The 22642-nt window shown below is 35.7% G+C and overlaps 1 protein-coding gene and 1 pseudogene across 1 annotated transcript in view; one reads left to right on the forward strand and one right to left on the reverse strand.

The window, feature by feature from the left end:
* Nucleotides 1-22642, reverse strand: part of Dnah12 (dynein axonemal heavy chain 12) — a 260520-nt gene that overhangs the window by 28438 nt on the left and 209440 nt on the right. The window contains exons 60-62 of the mRNA XM_071618864.1: nt 21241-21381; nt 3696-3854; nt 243-387 (exon numbers count right to left, since the gene is read on the reverse strand). Coding sequence (XP_071474965.1) covers nt 243-387; nt 3696-3854; nt 21241-21381 — 445 coding nt within the window. The remainder of the gene's footprint in view (nt 1-242; nt 388-3695; nt 3855-21240; nt 21382-22642) is intronic.
* Nucleotides 1349-2131, forward strand: LOC114080012 (DDB1- and CUL4-associated factor 4 pseudogene; annotated as a pseudogene).

Consider the following 22642-nt stretch of genomic DNA (forward strand, 5'->3'; position numbering starts at 1 on the left):
TGGATACACTAGCATGCCACAGATATGTAAGTGATGCATTACACTATGCCCTCATGATGGACACAACATCACTAGGTAACAGAAATTTTTCAGCTGCATTATAATACAATGTGAACTTTGTCATATTATGAGGTCCATCATTGACTGAAACATCATTAAGCAGTACATGACTATACTTTATGACTAGTATTTAATAAATGGCAAATTATCTGGATTCCAAATCAACCACATATGTCTTTTACCTTATCTGGCCTTAAGCACCGAAGAATTATTATTTTCTGTAGTTCATTTAGATTCTTATCCAATGGTGCTGGAAATTTTGCATTATGTGGCTCTTTACTGTCATAGATTTCCCGCCATTCCAGTAAATGTTCACAAAAATGGGTCCTAGTAGAAAAACGTTTAATAATTATTGTTTTTATTTGGAAAGGTTTTGAGAGACTGTTGAGCAAGGGGAAAAAATAAAAAAGTTATAGAGCCATTTAAAAATCACTAGATTACAGGAACTGTAACTGAGGGGAAGCTGGAAAGTACACTCTAACTAGGAACAGAAATGAATAAAGGCAGCTGGCAGAGTAGGAGAAGACATGAGAGAAGAAGCCACCAAGAGAACTCTTGACTCACACAATTCTAAAGAGAGGTATAATAGAAACCACAGAGCCTATAAAACTCTGGCAATGGGCCTGATAAGTCTCATCCTCATTGGGTACAACTGGAAGTTCTTCAGTATCATATTTACCAGGGTATTATTTTGGTCCTGAAAATAAATGCTATTTTGGGGCTGGGATTGTGGCTTAGTGGTAGAGTACTCGCCTAGCATGCTTGGGGCCCTGGGTTTGATCCTCAGCACTGCATAAAAATAAATGAATGAAATAAAGGTATTGGGTCCAACTACAACTAAAAATAAATAAATAAATATTAAAAACAAAAGAAATGCTATTTTTTTGTTTGAGAGGCTGAGTCAGGAAAATGGTAAGTTTAAGGCCAGCCTGGGCAAGTTAGTAAGACCTTGTCTCAAAACAAAAATTTGAAAAAAGAGCTAGGGATGTGACTCAGTGGTAGAATGCTTACCTACCATGTGTAAGGTCCTGCATTCACTCCTCACCACCAAGGGGGGGGGGAGGGGAAAGCTATTTTTTGCTTGCTTGCTCCTTGGACTAACAACTGCCAACTTCCCCTTGAATAACATCTGGCAAAAGAAAGTACAGAACAGAAGACTTCAGCTGCAGAGGAGGGGACAAGCAGGAAAACAAAGAAGCCAGAATGGAATTCAATGTATCTTTCTTCTCATCATGAGGAAGGATAGTCATTTAGCCCATAAGCTGTGAGTGAGAGGTAAACTGACCAAATACAGAGCTCAGATCCCTTTGCTTTGGCAAGTGACTAATTTAATATGATACTGACAGATACAAACAGTGATAAGCTCTTCATAGTATGGCATCATCAACCTGTGTGGCCTGAAGACCTCCACATTCAATGTGCACCTAATGAAAACCTCTACTTCACCAATTAGAACATGAGTTCTGTATGCTAGGTCCTGTTGAAATCACTTGGATTTCCACACTCTGCTGCATCTCATTGGACATGCAGAGACCCCCAGGCTGCATCTTTCTGCTCCCAGCACTGCTTTTTCTTCACTAGTATCCCAGGTACAGACCAGCTTGACATGCTCTGTAGTTTTCAGATCCCTGGGTGCCTAATCCTGTGCATGGTCCATGAACATTCAGCAAATAATTGCTTGTCTTGGCAGCTCCAATGACCCTGGACTACATGTAGCTATCAGTGAGTCTTGGCCCAACAGTATGCTCTTATGGCTTCTTTGCTGTTTAATAGCTATTGTTCTAGGGAGATCTTTGCCATTGACCTGCATTGTCAAAATCAAGGCAAGGGCTGGAAGGCCACCCTTCTTTTCCTCAACTCAACAGTGACCTCTATGTGAACCCTCCAAGAAGAGCAATAACTGATGACATCAGACATGGCTGGAAAGAACAAGCTATGAGATCCAAGGGCCATTAAGTATGTAAGGGGAACAAAGGTCAAATAAAATGAGTATGCCCACCTGCTAATGCACATGCACAAGAAAGAAGGAATCCTGGGTTGGGGGGGTGCTGGGATTGTGGCTCAGAGGTAGAGTGCTTGCCTAGCACGCGTGAGGTTCTGGGTTTGATCCTCAGCACCACATAAAAATAAAATAAAGGTATTCTGTTTACCTACAACTAAAAATACATTGAAGAAGAAGACGAAGGAGGAGGACAGGGAGGGGAGGGGGGAGGGAGGGGGGAGGGAGGGGGGAGGGGGGAGGGGGGGGGAGGGGGGAGGGGAGGGGGGAGGGGAGGGGAGGGGAGGGGGGAGGGGAGGGGAGGGGAGGGGGGAGGGGAGGGGAGGGGAGGGGAGGGGAGGGGAGGGGGGAGGGGGGGGGGAGGGGAGGGGGGAGGGGAGGGGGGAGGGGGGGGGAGGGGAGGGGGGGGGAGGGGAGGGGGGAGGGGAGGGGGGAGGGGGGAGGGGAGGGGGGAGGGGGGAGGGGAGGGGGGAGGGGAGGGGGGAGGGGGGAGGGGAGGGGGGAGGGGGAGGGATGATGATAATAATAATCTTTGTGGCAAGGCAGAATGGCTACACAAAAATATGGAATCTCCACAATACCCACCAGCTCAGAACTATATCTTTCCCATACCCTGTTTTCTGAGGCGGACAGTCCATGCTGATCTGCTCTTCTTGGTCCTCTTCCAGAAGCACTAAGGGCTATTACTGGCCATCTGGCAGGACCTTTACTGTTTTTCCTAAAGCTAATTCTGTAGGGTATAGCCCAGAAGAATGTGATTTGACTTAAGAGAGTAAAGAGTGGCTTATTTCCAGTTCTCATGAAGGCATTTAAGTGACACACAGATCCCATCTAATTGCTTGCTGGGGGCAAGGTGAACTTTTATGTGGAGACATTTCAATAAAGTTATTTCAGTTAAATAAGTAATTGAAAATCTTTGTCATAAAAAGCACTTATTTCCTTTTCTTTAATTTCTTGTTGGTTAGGCCACTATTACTTAGAATAGTACCTCTCCCACACACTTTTTTTTTTAATAAAAAGTTCTTTTTTTTTTTTATAAGGACTGAAGATTGGCAAGAACTGAAACAACTAAATTAAAGCTTCTTTTACCAGAAGCCTTTGGAGAATACTAATGAGACAAATGAGATTGTGTTTCAATGCCTGGCTCCCAGGAAGACATATATCTATACTTGAGAAAGCCAGCTGTAGTGGAGAAGAAAAGGGTAGTCATTTCTCAGTCTTTACAGAAATACTTAAGGATTAAGTTTGAAATTATTAAACTTGGTCTTCTCAATCTCACTATTAACAGTAGATCTTTGGGATTCTTCTTTTATTACCATTCAGAGGCACAGAAAGGTAGTTCTTTATAATGAAAGAAGTTTTAAATAATCTTTAATCTACCTTTGTTGGGGCATCTTCCAGAATTTAGGGTATAGCAGCTTTTGTTTCTATAATGGTAACCTGAATGACAGATTCAAGGGTACAGGGTCAAAGAAATTGGCTTTGACTTTTTGTAACATAGGAGCTACATTTGTATACAAAATAATAAAAGCCCATCTTTCTACCAACCAATAAACTAAAAAGAACCATAAAAATCACTAAATTACAAATCTACTCATCACTATTCAATGTTAAATCATCAAATGTAAATAATTACTTCAATTTTTTGAAGGCAGGAAATTCACTTGCTCGACAAATTTCTTCCCAACTTTTATCCTGCAGCCAAGTTGGATCAGGATTTTTCTCAGCAGCCTTAAGACTTACTCCTCCAGTTAAAAGAAACATCAGTTCCTGGTATTCAATTTCTTTCTTTGCCCTGTATATCAAAAATAAGGGGTATTTTAAATTGTTGACTTTAAAATTGAAAGACATCAACTTCTGCTGTAGAGCCTGGATGGAATAACTGGGGCTATACTTAATTTCCTGCTGTAAACAACAATAAAACCACAAAAAATTAATGAAACTGTTTTTTGTTTTTTTTTTTGTAAATTTTATAATAGCTAGTGCAGAACTATGGCCACTGAGAGAAAAGAGACAAATAAGTGACTCATAAGGTTGCCTGAGCTGTCTACCAAGCATCATTTTCCAGATTTGCAGGGTACAGAGGTAGTCAGATTCAAAGCTTGGCAAGTTTCTTGGGTTGAACAGATAGAATTTAGTTATGGTGGACTAAGCTGGCTGGAATTTGTTGGCAGAATATCAGAAATGGGGAAATTAATTGAAAAGAAGCTCCAGAAAAATTGGTATAGATGTTCTTTTACTTCTATTGGAAAATACTAAGGAATATAAGAGCAGGGCAAAATCTCAGGAGATTAGGCAAAGAATGGGAAGCCATACAACTGAAAGCTCTCAGAGACCATACACTACTGAGAGATATGACTTTTTGCCAAGCAGAGGTGAGTTTTTGTTGAACAGCTGAGGAATTCAGTGTTGACACAAGAAGGGCTATCTTAGTAGTGATGCTAACCTAGCTTTAGAATAAAGGTTACTTCAAAACTGCCATAAAAAAACCTTTAAAAATTCTTTAAAAGATTAAACTAATAGTGTAGTAACTTAACTACCCACCAAAGTAAAGTTTAAAGCTCTTTAAAGGAATACTAAAATTCTAGAATTTTCTAATACATTCATAATATTCAGAAGGAGAAAAATCAGTGAATATACATACAATAAGGGGTTGAGCCTACTTTTGTTAAAAAAGCACTGATTCTTCACTTGGTCCTGAGGATGTCTGATGGGTAATTAAAAGCAGGAAAAAAAGCATCTCTGCCTTCACATTGCATTGGTCTTCTTTTGTTGCCTTAAACTTTAGGTCAAATTCCTGTTCAAATCTGCATGTAGACATGTTAATCACTTGAGTGTCTTTCTAAAAATTGGTAAATACAAGGTTGATAGCTCTAAATTTGCCTCATCTCTCTTGACCTCTTTCACAATTAAAAACACCAAGAAAAGAGTAACTAAGATATTTTCAAGAATCCAGAAAAAGCGAGACTTGCAGGCAGATCAACCTATGATGAAACTACCCCACTATGTGGAAGAAACTATCCTATAACAAGAACTGAGGCTGCCCTCTAAGCAAAAGCAGTGTAGAGAACCAATTGTTTCTCAAGGGATAACAACATCCCCAGAGCCAGAAGGAACTTATAGAACCAGATCTGAGATAATTATCAACCAGACCACAGTTTTGACCCAAACTGCTTAACTATGCATATTTCATGTCCCCAGCTTCTGTCCCTTCTCTATTTAAACTTGAAGTTCTTGTTGGTATCCCTAAAGACAGGGCTCAGAACACTGGGTCTCCTTGTCTTTGCAAGATAGCTATACTGAATAAATTCCTTTCCAATTCACCATTACTTTTTCTGCTTGATTTTTCAGGGCAAGTGGACAGACCAACTCTGTTAGGACTCCCCACAGTGAGGCCATACAAGTAAAATGTATGAAAAAAATAAGGCTACATGGGGAGAAATGAAAGTATATTGTTACAAGTTGTTATACTTCATATGAACTATATAATTTTATTATATAAGTGTAAGAAGTATACTTGGGGCTGGGATTGTGGCTCAGCGGTAGAGCACTCCCCTAGCATGGGCGGGACCCGGGTTTGATCCTCAGCACCACATAAAAATAAAGGCATTGTGTTGTGTCCATCTACAAAAAAGATTCTCTCTCTCTCCTTAAAAAAAAAAGAAGTATACTTATAATATGTACTATAAAAGTATAAGGGATTATAGTCCTAACACTATATAAAGTATAATTTTAACTGAAAGTAGATTATAACATAAATTATAACATAAATAATAGAACAAAAGATAGCTAATATATCAACAAAGGGGAAGAATAAATATTAAATATGCAAAATAATTAAAAGAAAAACAGAAAATGAGGAAATGTGAAACAAAAAATAAAGAAACAAAATCAAAACAAACTATGATGACAGCTTAAACATAACCACATCTATATTACATTAAATGTAAATGGTCTAAACAATCTCATTCTCATTCAATGATAGTGATTATAAGATTAGATAAAAGAATTAGGACTTAAACTACATGCTGTCCACAGAAACAAAGTTTAAATGTAAAGAGATGAAAAGAAATGGAAGAGTATAAACTATAGAAACACTAATCAAAAGAAAGCTTGAGGATTTCTAATATTAGACAAAATAAATTTAAAAGAAAAGGATATTACCATGGATAAATGAGGTCAAGTTATTTTATCAAGAGGATATAATGACTCCAAATATTTATACACCTAACAAAAGAGCATCATCACAGCACAAAACAAAACTGAAAAGAGCAGCAAAAAAAAAATTCTATAGACTATAATCCCTCTCTTGATAATTGTAAAAGTAGACTGAAAATAAATAAGAATATGGAAAACTTACAAACCATCATGAGCTACTTGACATTTATAGAATATTCTACCCAGAAATAGTAAAATAAATGTACTTTTCAAGGGCACACAGAAAATTGCTAAAGACAGACAACATTCTTGACTGTACAATAAGTCTCATTAATAAATTCTAGAATGGGCAAGCTATGGAGAATGAAAGCAAACTGTTGGCTACCTGGGGCTGGGAGTAAGAGTGAAAGAGGGCAGCTCTTTTGGGTCATCATCATCATTGGTGGCTACTTTCACTTCCCCCTTCTCCTCCCTAATCCTTTTAAGTTCTCTCCCTTTCTCCACCAGCATTCTAAATTATAGAGAAGTCTAAATGTGTAAGATGTTAACTACTAAATAATCTTTAGATTTACAGCACCCAGCACCTATCCAATGATCTTTGTAATGCCCCTCCTGAGTCCTTAACCACAGGAGGTAGAGGTCATTTCCAATTTTCCTACCAGAGAAAAAGAAACACTCAACCTGAATGACAAAGACTATAGGCAGTCTCCTTGCTGTCCTCATCCTTTCTCTCTGCGTGAGAGCCCTTTGCAACCCTGAGCCACCCAAGATGGAGTTTTAGGGGGTATTCCTTCTATCTTTTTAAGTTTGACAGCCCTTGAATACATCTGATCCCTTCCTATGAACTCTCATTTCTTGAATGTTGGCCTCTGAGCAGTGAGTGGGTAGCCCAAATCTTTGATTCTGGTAAGAAGAGCAGGAACTTGCTAAATTAGAATAGAGAAATGTTTTAGATCATAGAAATGTTCTAAAATGAAATTTTAGTAATGGTTACAGAAGTAAAACGTACTAAAAATTTTTTAACTGAATTCTTACAAAGGGTGAATTGCATAAATATGCAAATTATAGCTTGACAAAACTTAAAGAGTAAAGGAGATCTCTATCAAGTTATCTCCACTTATATATTATTAATAGAAAAAAGTACAAAAGAATACCTGTAATGTCCTTGCTTAGCATCTGGACAGCCATCTTAAGTGACAGCTGCCATTTTAAGAAAAATTTTGCATTCCCACCCAAGGGCATTTTTGAGAAGACTCACTACTCCCTCATACCAACCCAACCTTTAACCACCAGCATTAGGACCCGCCTGGCTCTAATCCCTGAGCCTGCCCCATAAAAGTCCTGAACACCAAGCCTGTTTTTTTTTTAATATTTATTTTTCAATTTTCAGTGGACACAACATCTTTATTTTATTTTTATGTGGTGCTGAGGATCAAACCCAATGCCCCGAGTATGCCAGGCGAGCGCGTTACCATTTGAGCCACATCCCCAGCCCACCAAGCCTGTTTTGCCTCTCTCTGTCTATGGAGAAATATGTGTATCACCTGTGTTTGGTCTCCGTCTTTCATTTTTCACTCACCTGTCTTCCGGTTCCTTGCTTTCTTTTCAATACCTATAATGTATTGCTTTGTGTAAGAAAGCAAAGTAAGAAAAATTGACATATATTTGCTTAATTTTACAATAATTTAAATTTAGAATTAAATAAATGGATTTAGTACCAGATTAGTTACACCTGAGAGAGAATTATTGCACTAAAAGAATAAAGCTTTGAGAGACAATAGAATTTAAAAAAATAGAAGAGAAAGAGACTGGGAATAGATGAGAAAGTCTAAGAACTAGAAAGAGAGAGAATGAAGCAGAATCAATACTTGAAAAAATTATGACTATTTTCCAAAACAGTTGATATTAAGTAATAGATCCAAGAACCCCTTTTAATTCCAAGCAGAATAAATAAAATAAAAATACATTCTTAGATGTTACTATGGTAATTTCTTTGGAGAGGAAGCAGAGACTAGTAGAGATTAGGAAAAAGCACCAGGGGGCTTTTAGAAAAATACAGATAATTTCTATTTCTTGGTATAGGTGATATTACATGGGTTTGTTTACTATTATAATTCATCAGATTGAGGTTTTTCTCTAAGTACAGTTACACATCAATTTTAAAAAGGCATATTAGGGACATAATACTAAAGCCTCTAAAAACTAAAACTAAGTAAAAAGAAACTTTAAAAACATCTTGAGATAAAAAGCACTTTATTTTCACAGGCAAAATAATTTATAACAATGGAAGCTAGAAAACAATGAGTAGTTTTAAAGTGCCAAAATTCTATACCTAGCACATGTATACTTTAAGAATAAAAGTAAAGATGACTTCACACACAAGAGAACTAATAGATTTCATGACCAACAGACATATACTAAATGAAATACTGGAAAAGTGTTTTCAGGTAGAACAGATCTCACATGGAAACTTCAAAGAAATGACAGCAACCAAAAGGGCAAATATGTGAGTAAATTTAAATGATTTACTTTATCAATAATAAAAAAATCTTATAGAGATTAAAATACAGAATATAGATGACAACAATGTCAAAATAAATGGGGTAAACTGAGTTAAAATGTTCTAAGTCTTTGCATGTCTGGGAATAGAAACTACACAAACAAATAAACTAAAAGTAAACAGCAGAAAGATCAGAAGAGTAGAGGGAAGGGAATAGGGGAGGGAAAGGGGAAATACTGGGGACTAAATTAAAGCAAATTATATTCCATGCTTTTATAGTTATATCAAATGAATCCTACTGCTATGTATAATTAAGAAGGACAACAACAACAACAAAAAGAAGTATGACAAACCCACCCCAATCTTTAATTTCATTTAGTATACCTACAATGCTATTGTTTTAAAAATTTTCTCCCCCATTCTTCAACTACAAACTCTTCCTAAGTGTTTCTTGTAGGAATGAGACCTCTTGGTAGAAAACATGGAGTCATATGGACCTGGATTTTAAATTTTATTGAAAAAGGTCCTCTTGGCATCTTAATATCATATTTGGTGAAACAGGTAAATAATAACACTGTTTTAGTTAGGACTAAAAGTGACAAAAACTTCAAATGTCCTGCATATTACCTGTCATAAGTGGACTTTCAATAATAAATATTCCTCTTGTCGTCAAAGAAGTCAACTTAATGTTGTTTAGGATTTTCTATTTGCTAAGGTAAATATTTTACCTATTAAAATTATATTGAGGGCTGGGGATGTGGCTCAAGTGGTAGTGTGTTCGCCTAGCGTGCGTGAAGCACTGGGTTCGGTTCTCAGCACCACATAAATGTGAAATAAAGATACTGTGTCCACCTAAAAACTAAAGAAATAAATATTTTTTAAAAATTATATTGATTTATATTCTTAATCTATTTTTGAAGTTATAATCTTTGAACAAATCAGCAATCATAGACTAAACTTTTTCCTTAACTACAAATGTGTGACTTCTTTCTAATCTAGTCATTTTGAATATCTTGCACTGTTTCTTGTATACTTCATTGATTAGCAACCTTCATGTGAAATATTGAAATAAGAATAAAATGTTTCTCAACACACACACAAATGTATTATAACAACAAAAAAACCTACACAAACAAAAATATTTAAAGTTTTGAAAGAAATAAGCCACCAACCTAAAATTCTGTATTCAGTTAACCGATCCTTTAAAAATCTTTCTATTTTTTTAAATTTATTTTTTAAAATATTGATGGACCTTTATTTTATTCACTTATATGCAGTGCTGAGAATTGAACCAAGTACCTTATACATGCTAGGCATGTGCTCTACCCACTGAGCCACAACCCTAGCGCCTTAAAATTTTAGTAAGATTTTTTAAAATGAAGGATTAATTCTCACAGACAAAAATCAAGGGAATTTGTCACAGGTAGGCCTGATTGCAAATATGTAAAGGAATTTCTTCAGAAAATGGAAAATTTTAGGGGAAAGAAACTAGTATTCTATAAAGAAAGGAAGAGCATGGAAGAAGGAATAAAGAAGATAAAGTTCAAAATAATAATAGCAACAATGTATTTTATCATTATGTTTTATGGATAAGTGAAATGAATGAGAGTAATGTTATAAAGGATAGGAGGACTACTTTGGTATAAAATAGTTGCACTTCCAAGAAATGAAAGAAGATGTAGACTAATTGTAAAAGTATGTTATAAAATCCAGAGCAGTCAGTAAAAATAAATAAATAAATAAGTTTAACCCATTTTGAGTTGTTTTTTTGTATATAGTGAGAGAGAGGGGCCTAGTTTCAATCCTCTCTATGGGTATATCCAGTTTTTCTAGCACCATTTTGATGAAGAAGCTGTGCTTTGCCGGGTTTCTGTTCACGACTAAAAGGCTCAGAGGTCACTCCAGTTAAACTGGGCTAACTGGGCTGTGCAAAATAACCACACAAGAGACAAAAATACCTTTTTGTTTGGGGTCGCTGTGACGGCTCCTCCAACCTTAAGGGTCCGCAGGAAGAGAGAGAGCTAGAGCAGAGAGCACGCACTGATCCCTTTTATTAAGGAGAAACTATTCAAATGAGGCAAGGGGTCAGGTTTCAGGGGGCTGAGTCTATCTTCATGATGTCCACTGTCAGCAGGTTGACTGACACCTGGGTAGGCCACAACCAAGGGCACGGTAAGAGAAGGGGACACACACAAGGCACTTCCATGGAAGATTCTATCCTAAACAGGGCAAGGGGTTTTATTACAAAGGAACAGGTGAGAATAGCTTCACCTATGGGGCTGTAGCAAGACACACCCATGCACGAAACACCGACCCTCGAACCCAAGAAGGGTGGGGAAAGCTCTACCACATTTCTGTGATTGAGCGCCTCAGCACCCAGCCGGGGAGTGTGACCCAGTCACGTGCAAGGTTGGTCTCCCACATGCTTTTTCCAATATACTTTTTTGACACCTTTGTGTCAAAAAGAATTAGTTGGATAACTGTACTGTCACATGTAACTAATAAAATAAATAAATAATTAGTTGGCTGAAGATGTGTGGATGTATTTTTGGATTTATTCTGCTCCACTGGTCTATAGGTTTGTTTTTATGCCAACAGCATGCTTTTTTTGTTACTAGGGCTCTGTAGTATGTTTTAAAATCAGATTATTATGTTGTCTCCAGCATTGATTGTTCTTTTTGCTTAGGAATGCTTTGGTTACTCAGAGTCTTTTGTGTTTCTATATGAATATCAGGGTTTTTTGTTTGTTTGTTTGTTTTGTACTGGGGATTTGAACCTAGGATCGCATACATGCCAGGCAATTGCTCTACTATTGAGCTACATCCCCAGCCTTCTTCTCATTTTTTTAAATTTTTGAGATAGGGTCTCACTAATTTCTTAGGGCCCTACTAAGTTGCTGAGGCTCGTCTCAAACTTGCAATCCTCTTGCCTCAGCCTTCTGAGTCACTGAGATTATAGGTGTGTGCCACTGTACCTGGCTTTTATAATTCTTTTTCTAGTTCTGTGAAGAATGCAATTGATATTTCAATAGGGATCACATTGAATCTGTCATGTTAATTGTAGTACTATTTACAATAACCATGATATGGAATCAGCCTAGGTACCTGTCAACAGATGAATGGATAGGGAAAGTATGGTGTATGTATACAATGGAGTATTATTTAGACATAAAGAAGAATGAAATTCTGTTATTTGCAGGAAAATGGATAAAACATGAAGACATCATGTTAAGTGAAATAAGCCACCCACAGAAAGACAAATATTACATTTTTTGTTTTGTTTCACAAAACAAAAAAAGCAAAACCAAAGGCATCCTGAAAGTAGAACAGGGACTATTATAGTCTAGAAAAAGAGTCAGGGGAGGGAAGAAGGGATGGCCAGAGAAGGTAGGAGAATGGAAGGGGAACATGATCAAAACTTGATATATACATGTATGAAAATACATCAGTGAAAAATCATTAATGTGTACAATTAATATATGATGATAATGTTAATAATAATAATGTAAATTTAATTGATATGATAAGAAAAAATGGAATTATATAAAATACTCAATTATATAAAATACTTTTCCTATCAGAGAAGGTAGGAAAAGAAATGAAGACAAGAATGACAACAAAGAATGAAGACAATGAATAGAAAATAGAAACACATATGAGACATTAATCTAATTATACCAATATCAATTTAAACATTAATGGTCTAAAATACCACCTTGGGGGGAAGTAAGATAGGGGGTTGGAGGAAGGCTATATTTCTTGTAACTCTGTGACCTGGGATTCAAGCAGTGGAAATACTGCTTCTCTGGAACATGGGTGAAAAGAGATTTCACTAAAACTCAATGTAGGACAGTCAGGATGCCTTTGAGACTTAGAAAGTTAGGTACGGTCAACTAAGAAAAAAGACCATATTGGAGCCAGGCTGGTAGCTGTAACAGCAGCAAAGCAGTAGCAGTGCTCCACAGCATGAGGAAAGGAAAACACAGAGAAATACAATGGACAGATTTAGTGTGGAAAGTCCTGAGACTGGAGGGGCAGTCTGCCCTAGGCTGATCCAGAAGCTGCAGTACACAGTACACTGGTACAACTGACCATGGAGAGCTGAGGCAGAAGCCATCTTGAGGTGACTGCACTTTGGTAGCTACTATTGGAGAACAGGGAGATCTGAGCTAGGACAGACACATGGTCCTGACAAGCACATGCCACATGACTTAGGCTGTGCCTAGCAGAGCATGAGCAAAACATGCCACATGACTTAGGCTGTGCCTAGCAGAGCATGAGCAAAACAGGCATGGAAAGTGTTTTAACTAGGGGAATACCAGTCAGATAGGTGAAGGAGAGTTCAGCTCCCTCCTCTCTTTGAGTGTGGAGGCTCAAAGGACCAGCTGAAGTGGGTCAGGAATTTGAACAGGTGGTGGGCAAGCGTGAATATGCTCATGGACTAAGCCCAGGAAGCCTGGTACAGCAATGTCCATGGGCAGGGATATGAATAGGAAGAGAAGAGCTCAAACTACCTTTTTTTTTTGCTGATGACATGATCCTATATTTAGAAGACCAAAAACTCCACCAGAAAACTTCAAGAACTCATAAATAAATTCAGCAAATTAGCAGTATATGAAATCAACACCCATAAATAAATCATGTTCCTATACTTCAATGATGTTCCTATACTCTTTCAGCTGAAAGAAAAATTAGGAAAACTATCCCATTAACAATAGCCTCAAAAAAATATTAGAGAATCAATCTAATGAAAGATGTGAAGGACCTCTATAATGAAAACTACAAGAAACTAAAGAAGACTTTAGAATATGGAAAGACCTCCCATGTTCTTGGATAGGCAGAATTAATATTGTCAAAATGGCTATACTACCCAAAGTGCTATAGATTCAATGCAATTCCCATCAAAATCCCAATAATGTTCTTCATAGAAATAGAAAAAGCGATCATGAAATTCATTTGGAAAAATCAGAGGCCCAGAATAGCTAAAGCAATCCTCAGTGTGAAAAGTGAAGCAAGAGGCATTACAATACAAACCCTTAATTTATATAGTAATAAAAACAGCACGGTATTGGCACTAAAACAGGCATAAAGACCAATAGAATACATTAGGTGACACAGAAACAAACCTACATAAATATCTCGTACTAGACCGAGGTACCAAAAACATACATTGAAGAAAGGAGTCCCTTCAACAAATGGTGGAGGAAAAACTGGAAATCTATATGTAGTAGAATGAAATTTAACCCCTTATCTCTTAGCCTGCACAAAAATCAACTCAAAGTAGATCAAAGACATACGAATTAGACCAGAAACTCTGCACCTGGTAGAAGAGAATGTAGGCCCAACACCTCAACATAACGCTCAGGACCTGACCTTAAAAAGAATCCTAAAGCACAACTAGTAAAATTAAAAAATCAATAAATGGAATTGCATCAAATTAACAAACTTCTTCATAGCAAAAGAAACAAGAACATGAAGAGGGAGGCTACAGAATGGGAGAAAACCTTTGCCTCCTGCACCTCAGATAGGGTGTCAATATCCATGATATACAAAGAACTCAAAAAACTTAACACCAAGAAAACAAATAACCCAAAAAATAAATGGGCAAAGGAACACTTCTCAGAAGAAATATGAACGGCCAACAAATATATGAAAAAATGTTCAACATATCTAGCAATTAGAGAAATGCAAATTGGAACCACATCCAGAGTTCATCTCACTCCAATCAGAATGGCAATTGTCAAGAATACAAATAACAATAAATGCTGACAAGGATGTGAAAAAAATGGTACACTTATATATTTTGGTGGGATTGCAAATTGTGCAACTCCTCTGGAAAGCAGTATGGAAATTTCTCAAAAAATTAGGAATGGAACCATCATTTGACCTAGTTAGCCAACTCTTTGGAGTTAAAAATCAGCATACTACAGTGATGCAGCCACATCAATGTTTATAGCAGCACAGTGCACAATAGCTAAGTTATGGAGCCAAACTAGGCGCCCTTCAACAAATGAATGGATAAAGAAAATGTGTGTGTTGTATATATATATACATACATACACATATACACACAATGAAGTATTACTCAGCCAAAAAGAAGAATGACTTTATGTCATTTGCTGGTAAATGGAAGGATTTGGAGACTGTCATGCTAAGTGAAATAATCACCCCTCCCCAAAAAGCTAATGGCCAATGTTTTCTCTTATATGTGGACACTAACCCACAACTGGGGGGTAAGGGGGAAGAACAGAAGTTCAGAGGAGTGAACAAAGGTGAATGGAGGGAAGGGAGAGGGGATAGGAAAAGGAAAGAAAGTGGAATAAATTTGACATAACTTTCCTGTGTAAATACAGGAATATACAACAGTGAATCTCACCACCATTGCATCCACAAGAAATTTATTAAAAAATAACTGGGTAAATGGCAGAAAGATCAATAGAGGAAAGGAAGCAGGGGGTGGGGAGAAGGAAAGGAAAGGAGAGGTACTGGGGTCTGAATTAGAACAAGATATATTCCATGCTTGTATGATTATGTCAAAATGGACTTTACTGTCATGTATCACGAAAAAGAACCAATTAAAATTAAAATAAATAAATAAAATATCAACTGAAAAATTGTCACAGTGGATCAAAAACAAGACTCAACTATATATTGTCTATAAAATCCACTTTAAATACATAAAGACACAGACAAATTAAAAAATAAAGGATGTAGAAAGATATACCAAACTAAGAGTAATCAAAAGAAAACAAGAATAGCTATATTCAGACCATGAAGACTTCAAAGCAAGAAAAATTACTGGGCATAAAGAGAGGTATTACATAGTCAGAAAGACGTAACAATCTGCCAAGACTCACAAAAAGAAGTAGATAATATGAATAGACTTATATCAAAAAAATTAAAGCAATACTTAAAATGGAAAGTACCAGGCAAAGATACGATCAGTGGAGAATTCTACTACACATTTAGGAAGAAATTAAACCAATTCATGTCAATGTCTTCAGAAAACAGCAGAAGGAAAACTTCTAATTTGATTTATGAGGGTAATTACCTAATAGCAAAATCAGGCAAAACACTACAAGAAAGAAAAACAACAGACGAATATCTCATGAACAAATACCTCTCATAAACTTAGATGAAAAAATTATCAATAAAATATTAGCAAATCAAACCCAATAATGTACAGAAAAAATTATATATTGCAGAGAATTGTAATTGTAGCTCAGTGGTAGATTGCTTGCCCAGCATGTGTGAGGCACAAGGTTTGATCCTCAGCAGCACATAAAAATAAATAAAGGTATTAAATAAGATTTAAAAATATACCGTTCAAAAATTATATACTGCAACTAAGTGGAATTTATTCTAGGTATGCAGGTCTGATTCAATATTAAGAAATCACTAAATATGACTCACTATAGCAAAATAAAGAAGTAAAAGAATGTGATCAAATCAACAGACGTACACAAAGCATCTGACAAACTCAAACACCTAATCCATGATGAAAACTCTTAATAATTTATGAACATAGAGGAACTTCCTCAACTTGATGAATGAAGAATGTATACAAAATTGTAGCTAGGATTACACAGAATTAGTCAGCTTTTGGTCACTATAACAAAATACCTGGGAAAATCAACTTAGAGGAAGAAAGATTTACTTTGGCACACAATTTTCAGAGGTTTCAATCCATGGTTAGCTGACTCCATTGTTTTTGGGCCTGTGGTGAGGCAGAACATCATGGTGGAAGGTTACAGCAGAGTGAAACTGCTTATCTTGTGGCAACCAGGAAGTAGATAAAGAGAAGAAAGAGCCAAGGACAAATATAGTCCCCAAATGGACACCCCAAGGACCCACACCCTTTAACTAGGTTCCACCTTCTATGGTTTGGTTTCTACCATCTCCTTCCCAATAGTCCACTTGAATTATGAATCCACTGGAGGATAGATTATACGATAATGTTAGGTCTCAAGATCCAATGATTTCCTAAAAGCCCTATCTCTGAACATTGCTGCATTGGGGACCAAGATCCTAACATATGGGTCTTTGAGAAACATTTCAAACCCAAACAATAACACACACTAAGTAGTGAAAATTTAGGTGTTTTTCCACTAAAATCAGGAATAATAGTCTACTTTCACCATTCGTATTCAATACTGTATTGGAAGTAGTAGTTAATGCAATAAAAAAAAAGTTACACAAATTTGTAAGGAAGAAATAAATCTTTGCTCATAGATGATATGACTATGTAGAATATTCTACAGAATTCAATAACAGCAACAAAATCCTAGAGCTAAAAATACTTATACCGATACTTCAGGATATAAGGTTAACATACAAAGGTCAACTGATTTTTTATATGCCAGCAATGAACACAGAATTTGAAATAAAAAGCAATTACTAATTATATTAGCACCAAAAATAAAATATTTAAGCATAAAATTATTAAAATATGTATAAGATAGAGGACAACTACAAAACTCTGATGAAAGTCATAAAAAAATCTAAATAAATGAAGAGATATTCCATGTACACAGATAGGAAATATCAATACTGCCAAGGTATCAGCTCCTCCTGACTTGATTATCATTTCACTACAATCTCAATCAAAATTTCATCTAGTTATTTTGTAGATATTGACAAACTTAGTCGGCTTTTTGTTACTATGACCAAAATACCCGACAAAAGAAACTTAAAGTTGGAGAGGTTTGTTTTGGCTTACCATTTCAGAAGTTTCAGTTCAGGATCAGTCAGCATCAATGCTCTGGGCCTGAGGTGAGGCAGATCATCATAGCAAAAGGATGTGGGAGAGTAAGGCTGTTCAGCTCATGGTAGATAAGAAGTAGAGAGAAACAGAGAGGAAGAAGCCAGGGACAAGATATAGTCTCCAAGGGCACACCCCCAGTAATATACTTCTGCCAACAATGCCCCACTGGCCCACAGTTTCCACCACGTCCTAGTTGTTCATTCAGCTATCAATGAACTAATCTACTGATGGGGTCAGAGCTCTCATAATCCAATCACTTCCCAAAGCACCACTTTTGAACTTTACTGCATTGGGGATGACCAAATGTTCAACACATGTGACTTTGGGGGACACTCCAGATCCAAACCATAACAATAACAGAAAATACAGGTGACCTTAAATATGGTGAAAACTTCTTAGCTACACCATCAGAGGCATGATCCATGAAAAAAAAAAATAAGCTGGACTTAATTAAAATAAAAAAAATGTTCTGTAAAGGACAATATCAAGAAATGAGAAAATAAGCCACAGAGTTAAGAGAAAATATTTCAAAACATGTATCAGATAAAGGACTGTTATCCAAAATATACAAAGAACTCCTAAAACTCAATTATAATATAATGAATATCCCATAAAAAAATGAGCAAGCCAGGTGTGAGGAAGCCCCCTTGTAATTCCAGCAACTAGGGAGGCTTTGGCAGGAGAATTCCAAGTTCAAGGCGATCCTACTGACTTAGGGAAGCCCTAAGCAACTTAGTAAGACCCTGTCTCAAAATAAAAAGGGCTGGGAATGTTGCTCAGTAGTAAAGCACCCTTGAGTTTGATCCCCAGTATTAAAAAAAAAAAAAAAGGGCAAAAGACGGAAACAGACACCTCACTGCAGAACACATAAAGCTGGCAAGTAAGTGTATGAAAAAGATACTTTGCATCATATTTCATTATGGAATTTCAAATCACGACTACACCAACAAGATTACAGTAGATACCTATCAAAATAGCCGATATTCAAAATCAAAACACAAACTCTCATTCATTGTTGGTGGGAATGCAAAATGGTACAGGTACTTTGGTAGTTTGATGGCTTCTTAAAAAACTGAAACAACTCTTACATACAATCCAGCAACTGTACTCCTGGTATTTACCTAAAGGAATGGAAAACCTATCTCCACAAAAAACTGGCACCTGAAACTCAAAATTTTGAGATAAGCAAGATGTCCTTCAGTAGATGAATGGATAAATAAACTGTGGTACATTCAGACAATGGAATATTATTCAGAATTAAAAATAAATGAGTCACTGAGCCATCAAAAGACTTTAAATGCATATTATTTAGTGAAAGGAGCCAATCTGCAAAAGCTATATGTTGATGAGTCCAACTATATAACACTCTGAAAAGGCAAAACTATGAAGATAGTAAAAGGAAAATTGATTGCCAGGGGTTAGGAAGGAGAGGAGGCTGAATTTACACAAAGGATTTTTTATGGAAATGAAACTATTCCCTATGATACTATAATGATGAATATATACCACTATATGTTAGTAAAGTCTGCAGGAGCACAATATTGAGAGTGAACCCTGATATAGCTATGGACTTATTTATCGGTGATAATACTATTTCAATGTAAATTCAAGGATTATAACAAACATACCACTCTGAGGAGCTTTGTTAGTGAGGAAGACTGTTTATTTAAAGTCTCTGTACTTTCTGTTCATATTTGATGTGAATCTTGAACTTCTCTATAAAACTTAAGGCTCTAAAATGATGTGCAAGACAGGAAAGTATGACACATTATGGAGTAAAACAAAGAATTAATTAAGGAAATGGAGTGACATACTATGTCCTTGGGGAATACTCAATATAGTAAAATTGTTAATTTTTCACAAACTTCTCTGTAATTCCAATGCACTCTTAATCAAAATTCTAACAGGTTGCTGAGTATCTTTATATTTGGAACTTTAGAAGATAATTCTAATATTTATATGGAAATAAAAGAAAAAGATAAAACAAAACTATCATATATTGAGACTTTTAAAAATACTACTTACAAATATACAATGGAACGGAATAAAAAGTGCAGAAACAGCTTTAGATCTGTGTGTATTATTTATTGCAAAGGTGGCACTATTGAGCAATGGAGAAAGGATAGTCTTTTCAAGAAGTCAGTAACTATATGGAAAAAAATGTGAAACCTGGTATCTATTTTTGTCCATGAACACAAATCAGTTGCATGTGGCTTATTGATCTAATTGTGAAAGGTAAATAATAGAGTTTCAATATGATTATATAGGAGAATATCCCCATAATATTGGGCCAAGGGGCTGGGATTATGGCTCAGAGGTAGAGTGCTCACCTCCCACATGCGAGGCCCTGGGTTCGATCCTCAGCACCACATAAAAATAAATAAGTGAAATAAAAGTATTGTGTCCAACTACAATTAAAAAATAAATATTTAAAAAAATATTGGGCCAAGGAAAGAGTTTTCCCTAAGCACAGTCCATAAGTAAGATGATATTAAAATTAAGAATTTGTGTTTAATAAAAGCCAGCATTAAGAGAATGAAAAAGTAAGCTGATGAGCAAATAACAATTTGACATATTTAATTGTCAGGGGATTTGTATCTATATTATATGAAGAACTCATACAAATCTATAAGAAAAACACAAAACACCCAAAAGATAAAAGGGCAAGTCATTTGAACAATCACACTACAACAGATTTTCAAATGCTCTATAAATATATAAACAAATGCTTAATTTCATTGGTCATCAGAAAAATGCAAATTTAAACCATGATGCAATAAAATATTCATATACCAAGATGTATTTTTTAAATGACAATACAAAATGTTGGTGTGTATGAGGAGCAATGGAATGCACAAACTGTTAATGGGATGGAAACTGGTACAAAAAATTCTGGAAAAGATTTACAAATTTCTAGGTATCTGCCCACATGTGCACCAATATCTATCTATATACAACAATGTTCATACCACTATTGTTTATAATAATGCCAAACAGGAAACAACTCAAATGTTCAAGAATATAACAGATAAACTTTAATGTATTCTTAGAATATTATAAAGCAATCAAAACAAGTAAACGAGAGCTTCATGAAACAATATGGATGGATTCATACATAATATTGAGGAATATCGCATCTCATAAAAATGATGTTGAGGGCTGGGGTTGTGGCTCAGTGCTAGAGCGCTTGCCTAGCTTGTGTGAGGCACTGGATTCGATTCTCAGCACCATGTATAAATAAATGAATAAAATAAAGGTTCATCGACATCTAAAAAAATTTTAAAAAAAGAACAGAAAACTTTTAAAAATAACAATAATGTTGAAGAAAAGTATTCAGATAAATTAATACTTATCATGTGTGCTTTCATCTATATAAAAGTAAAGTTAAATTTCAATGTTATCCTTGAGAATAATAGTTATCTTTGGAGAAAGCATGGGAGTGGCAACTAAGGAGCACAGAGGCATTTCAGAGATGATGGGAATGTTCTACTTCTTGACCCAATTTTCCCTGTGTAAGAATTTAGTGGGTTATTTATTAACTTTTGTAACTATCTACGTATTATACAAAATTTAAAAATCAAATAAACATCTGAACACTAATACTACTGTAGAAGACATTGTTATCAGTGAAGGCTATAATTAAAATCAAGAATTAGATCAAGCAAAATACTATATCCTTCTCTGAGAAGCCATCTTTACACATTAAATTTTCAAATTAGGGTTTTAAAATTAGTAAATTAAGAAGAAGCAAGTAACTTACAGGAGAAGATTAGCACATAATAAAAAGGAAAATAATAGTTTGTCCTTCTCAAATAGTGATCGGCATATATTACAATATAAGTTGTATGTGAAGTGGTCGTTTAGATATCGTAGACGCTTTTCCAAAATTTTGGATTTATTACTAAAAGGTTAAAGAAAAGGAAAACATATTGTCAAGCAAACTTAAGTAAAAATAAGTAGCATTAATTAACATATTTATCAAAATATTCACTATGAAAGGCATTTGAAATCACACACATAATGAATATAAAACTAGTGAAATGTGAATAAGCTCTATGGATTGCACCAATATTAATCTCTTGTATGTAATATTGGAATATAGTTATGTAACAGGTTACCATCAGAGAAACAGTGTAAAAGCACATGGGACCTCCCTATACTTTGTGTGTATATGTGGTTTATAGCTTCTTGTGAATCTGTATTTCAAAATAGTTTTTTAAAATGAAGTACCATTCTGTGAAAAAAACAAAGTATGTTTCATACCATCTTTGTGTTTTCAAAATTCTAAGTAACTTTTATAACTATACCTATTTCCCTCCCTACCTCTTACATTTCCCTCACTAACAGAAATTCAGTAGGTGTTGACGGTTGTTTTTTTTCTTTCTTTCAATTAACTGATTGTTTTTAGTCATTCAAGTTTAAGTTGAATAATTGACATAAAAGTCAAACATAAATTTCAGAGAGTATGTGGAGTAATTTAAACTCTCATATACTACCCGTGGGGATTTTAAAACAGCAGGGCCACATTGAAAGTTCCATAAAATATTAAGCTGAAAACAATCATCTCTGTTAGTGAGGGAAATGTAAGAGGTAGGGCTGGGAGGGAAATGGGTATAGTTATAAATAACAGAGCAATCTGGGGATCCCTGTAGTGATGAAAATGTTCTTTATCTTGACTATATTAATCTCAATATCCTGATTATGATATTGTTCTATAGGTTTTCAAAATGTTACTATTGGGGAAACTGGGTAAAGGGTGCATGAGATTTGCATCATTTCTTACAATTTCACGTGAATCTACACTTATCTCAAATTTTAATTTTGATTAAAAAATACTACTTGCGGGGGGGCTGGGGCTGTAGCTCAGTGGTAGAGCACTTGCCTCATATGTGTGGGGCACTGGGTTCGATCTTCAGTACCACATAAAAATAAATAAATAAAGATATTTTAAAAATACTCCTTGGTCCATAGGAATACAGTTAAAGGGTTAGGTACTGACACTTCTCTAAGTAGGCCTTTTTTTACAGGATTTACTTTTGTGGAGTCATTAATGGTTTATGTACTCAAACATAATAAATTCAACAAACATGAAGGGAAACCCTGAATAAAATATAAAAATAAAAAAATTAACCTAACTGTATTTCATATGCATAACATTACCT

This window comes from Marmota flaviventris, chromosome 1 (assembly GCF_047511675.1).
Source record: "Marmota flaviventris isolate mMarFla1 chromosome 1, mMarFla1.hap1, whole genome shotgun sequence".
NCBI classification, from domain to species: Eukaryota; Metazoa; Chordata; class Mammalia; order Rodentia; family Sciuridae; genus Marmota; species Marmota flaviventris.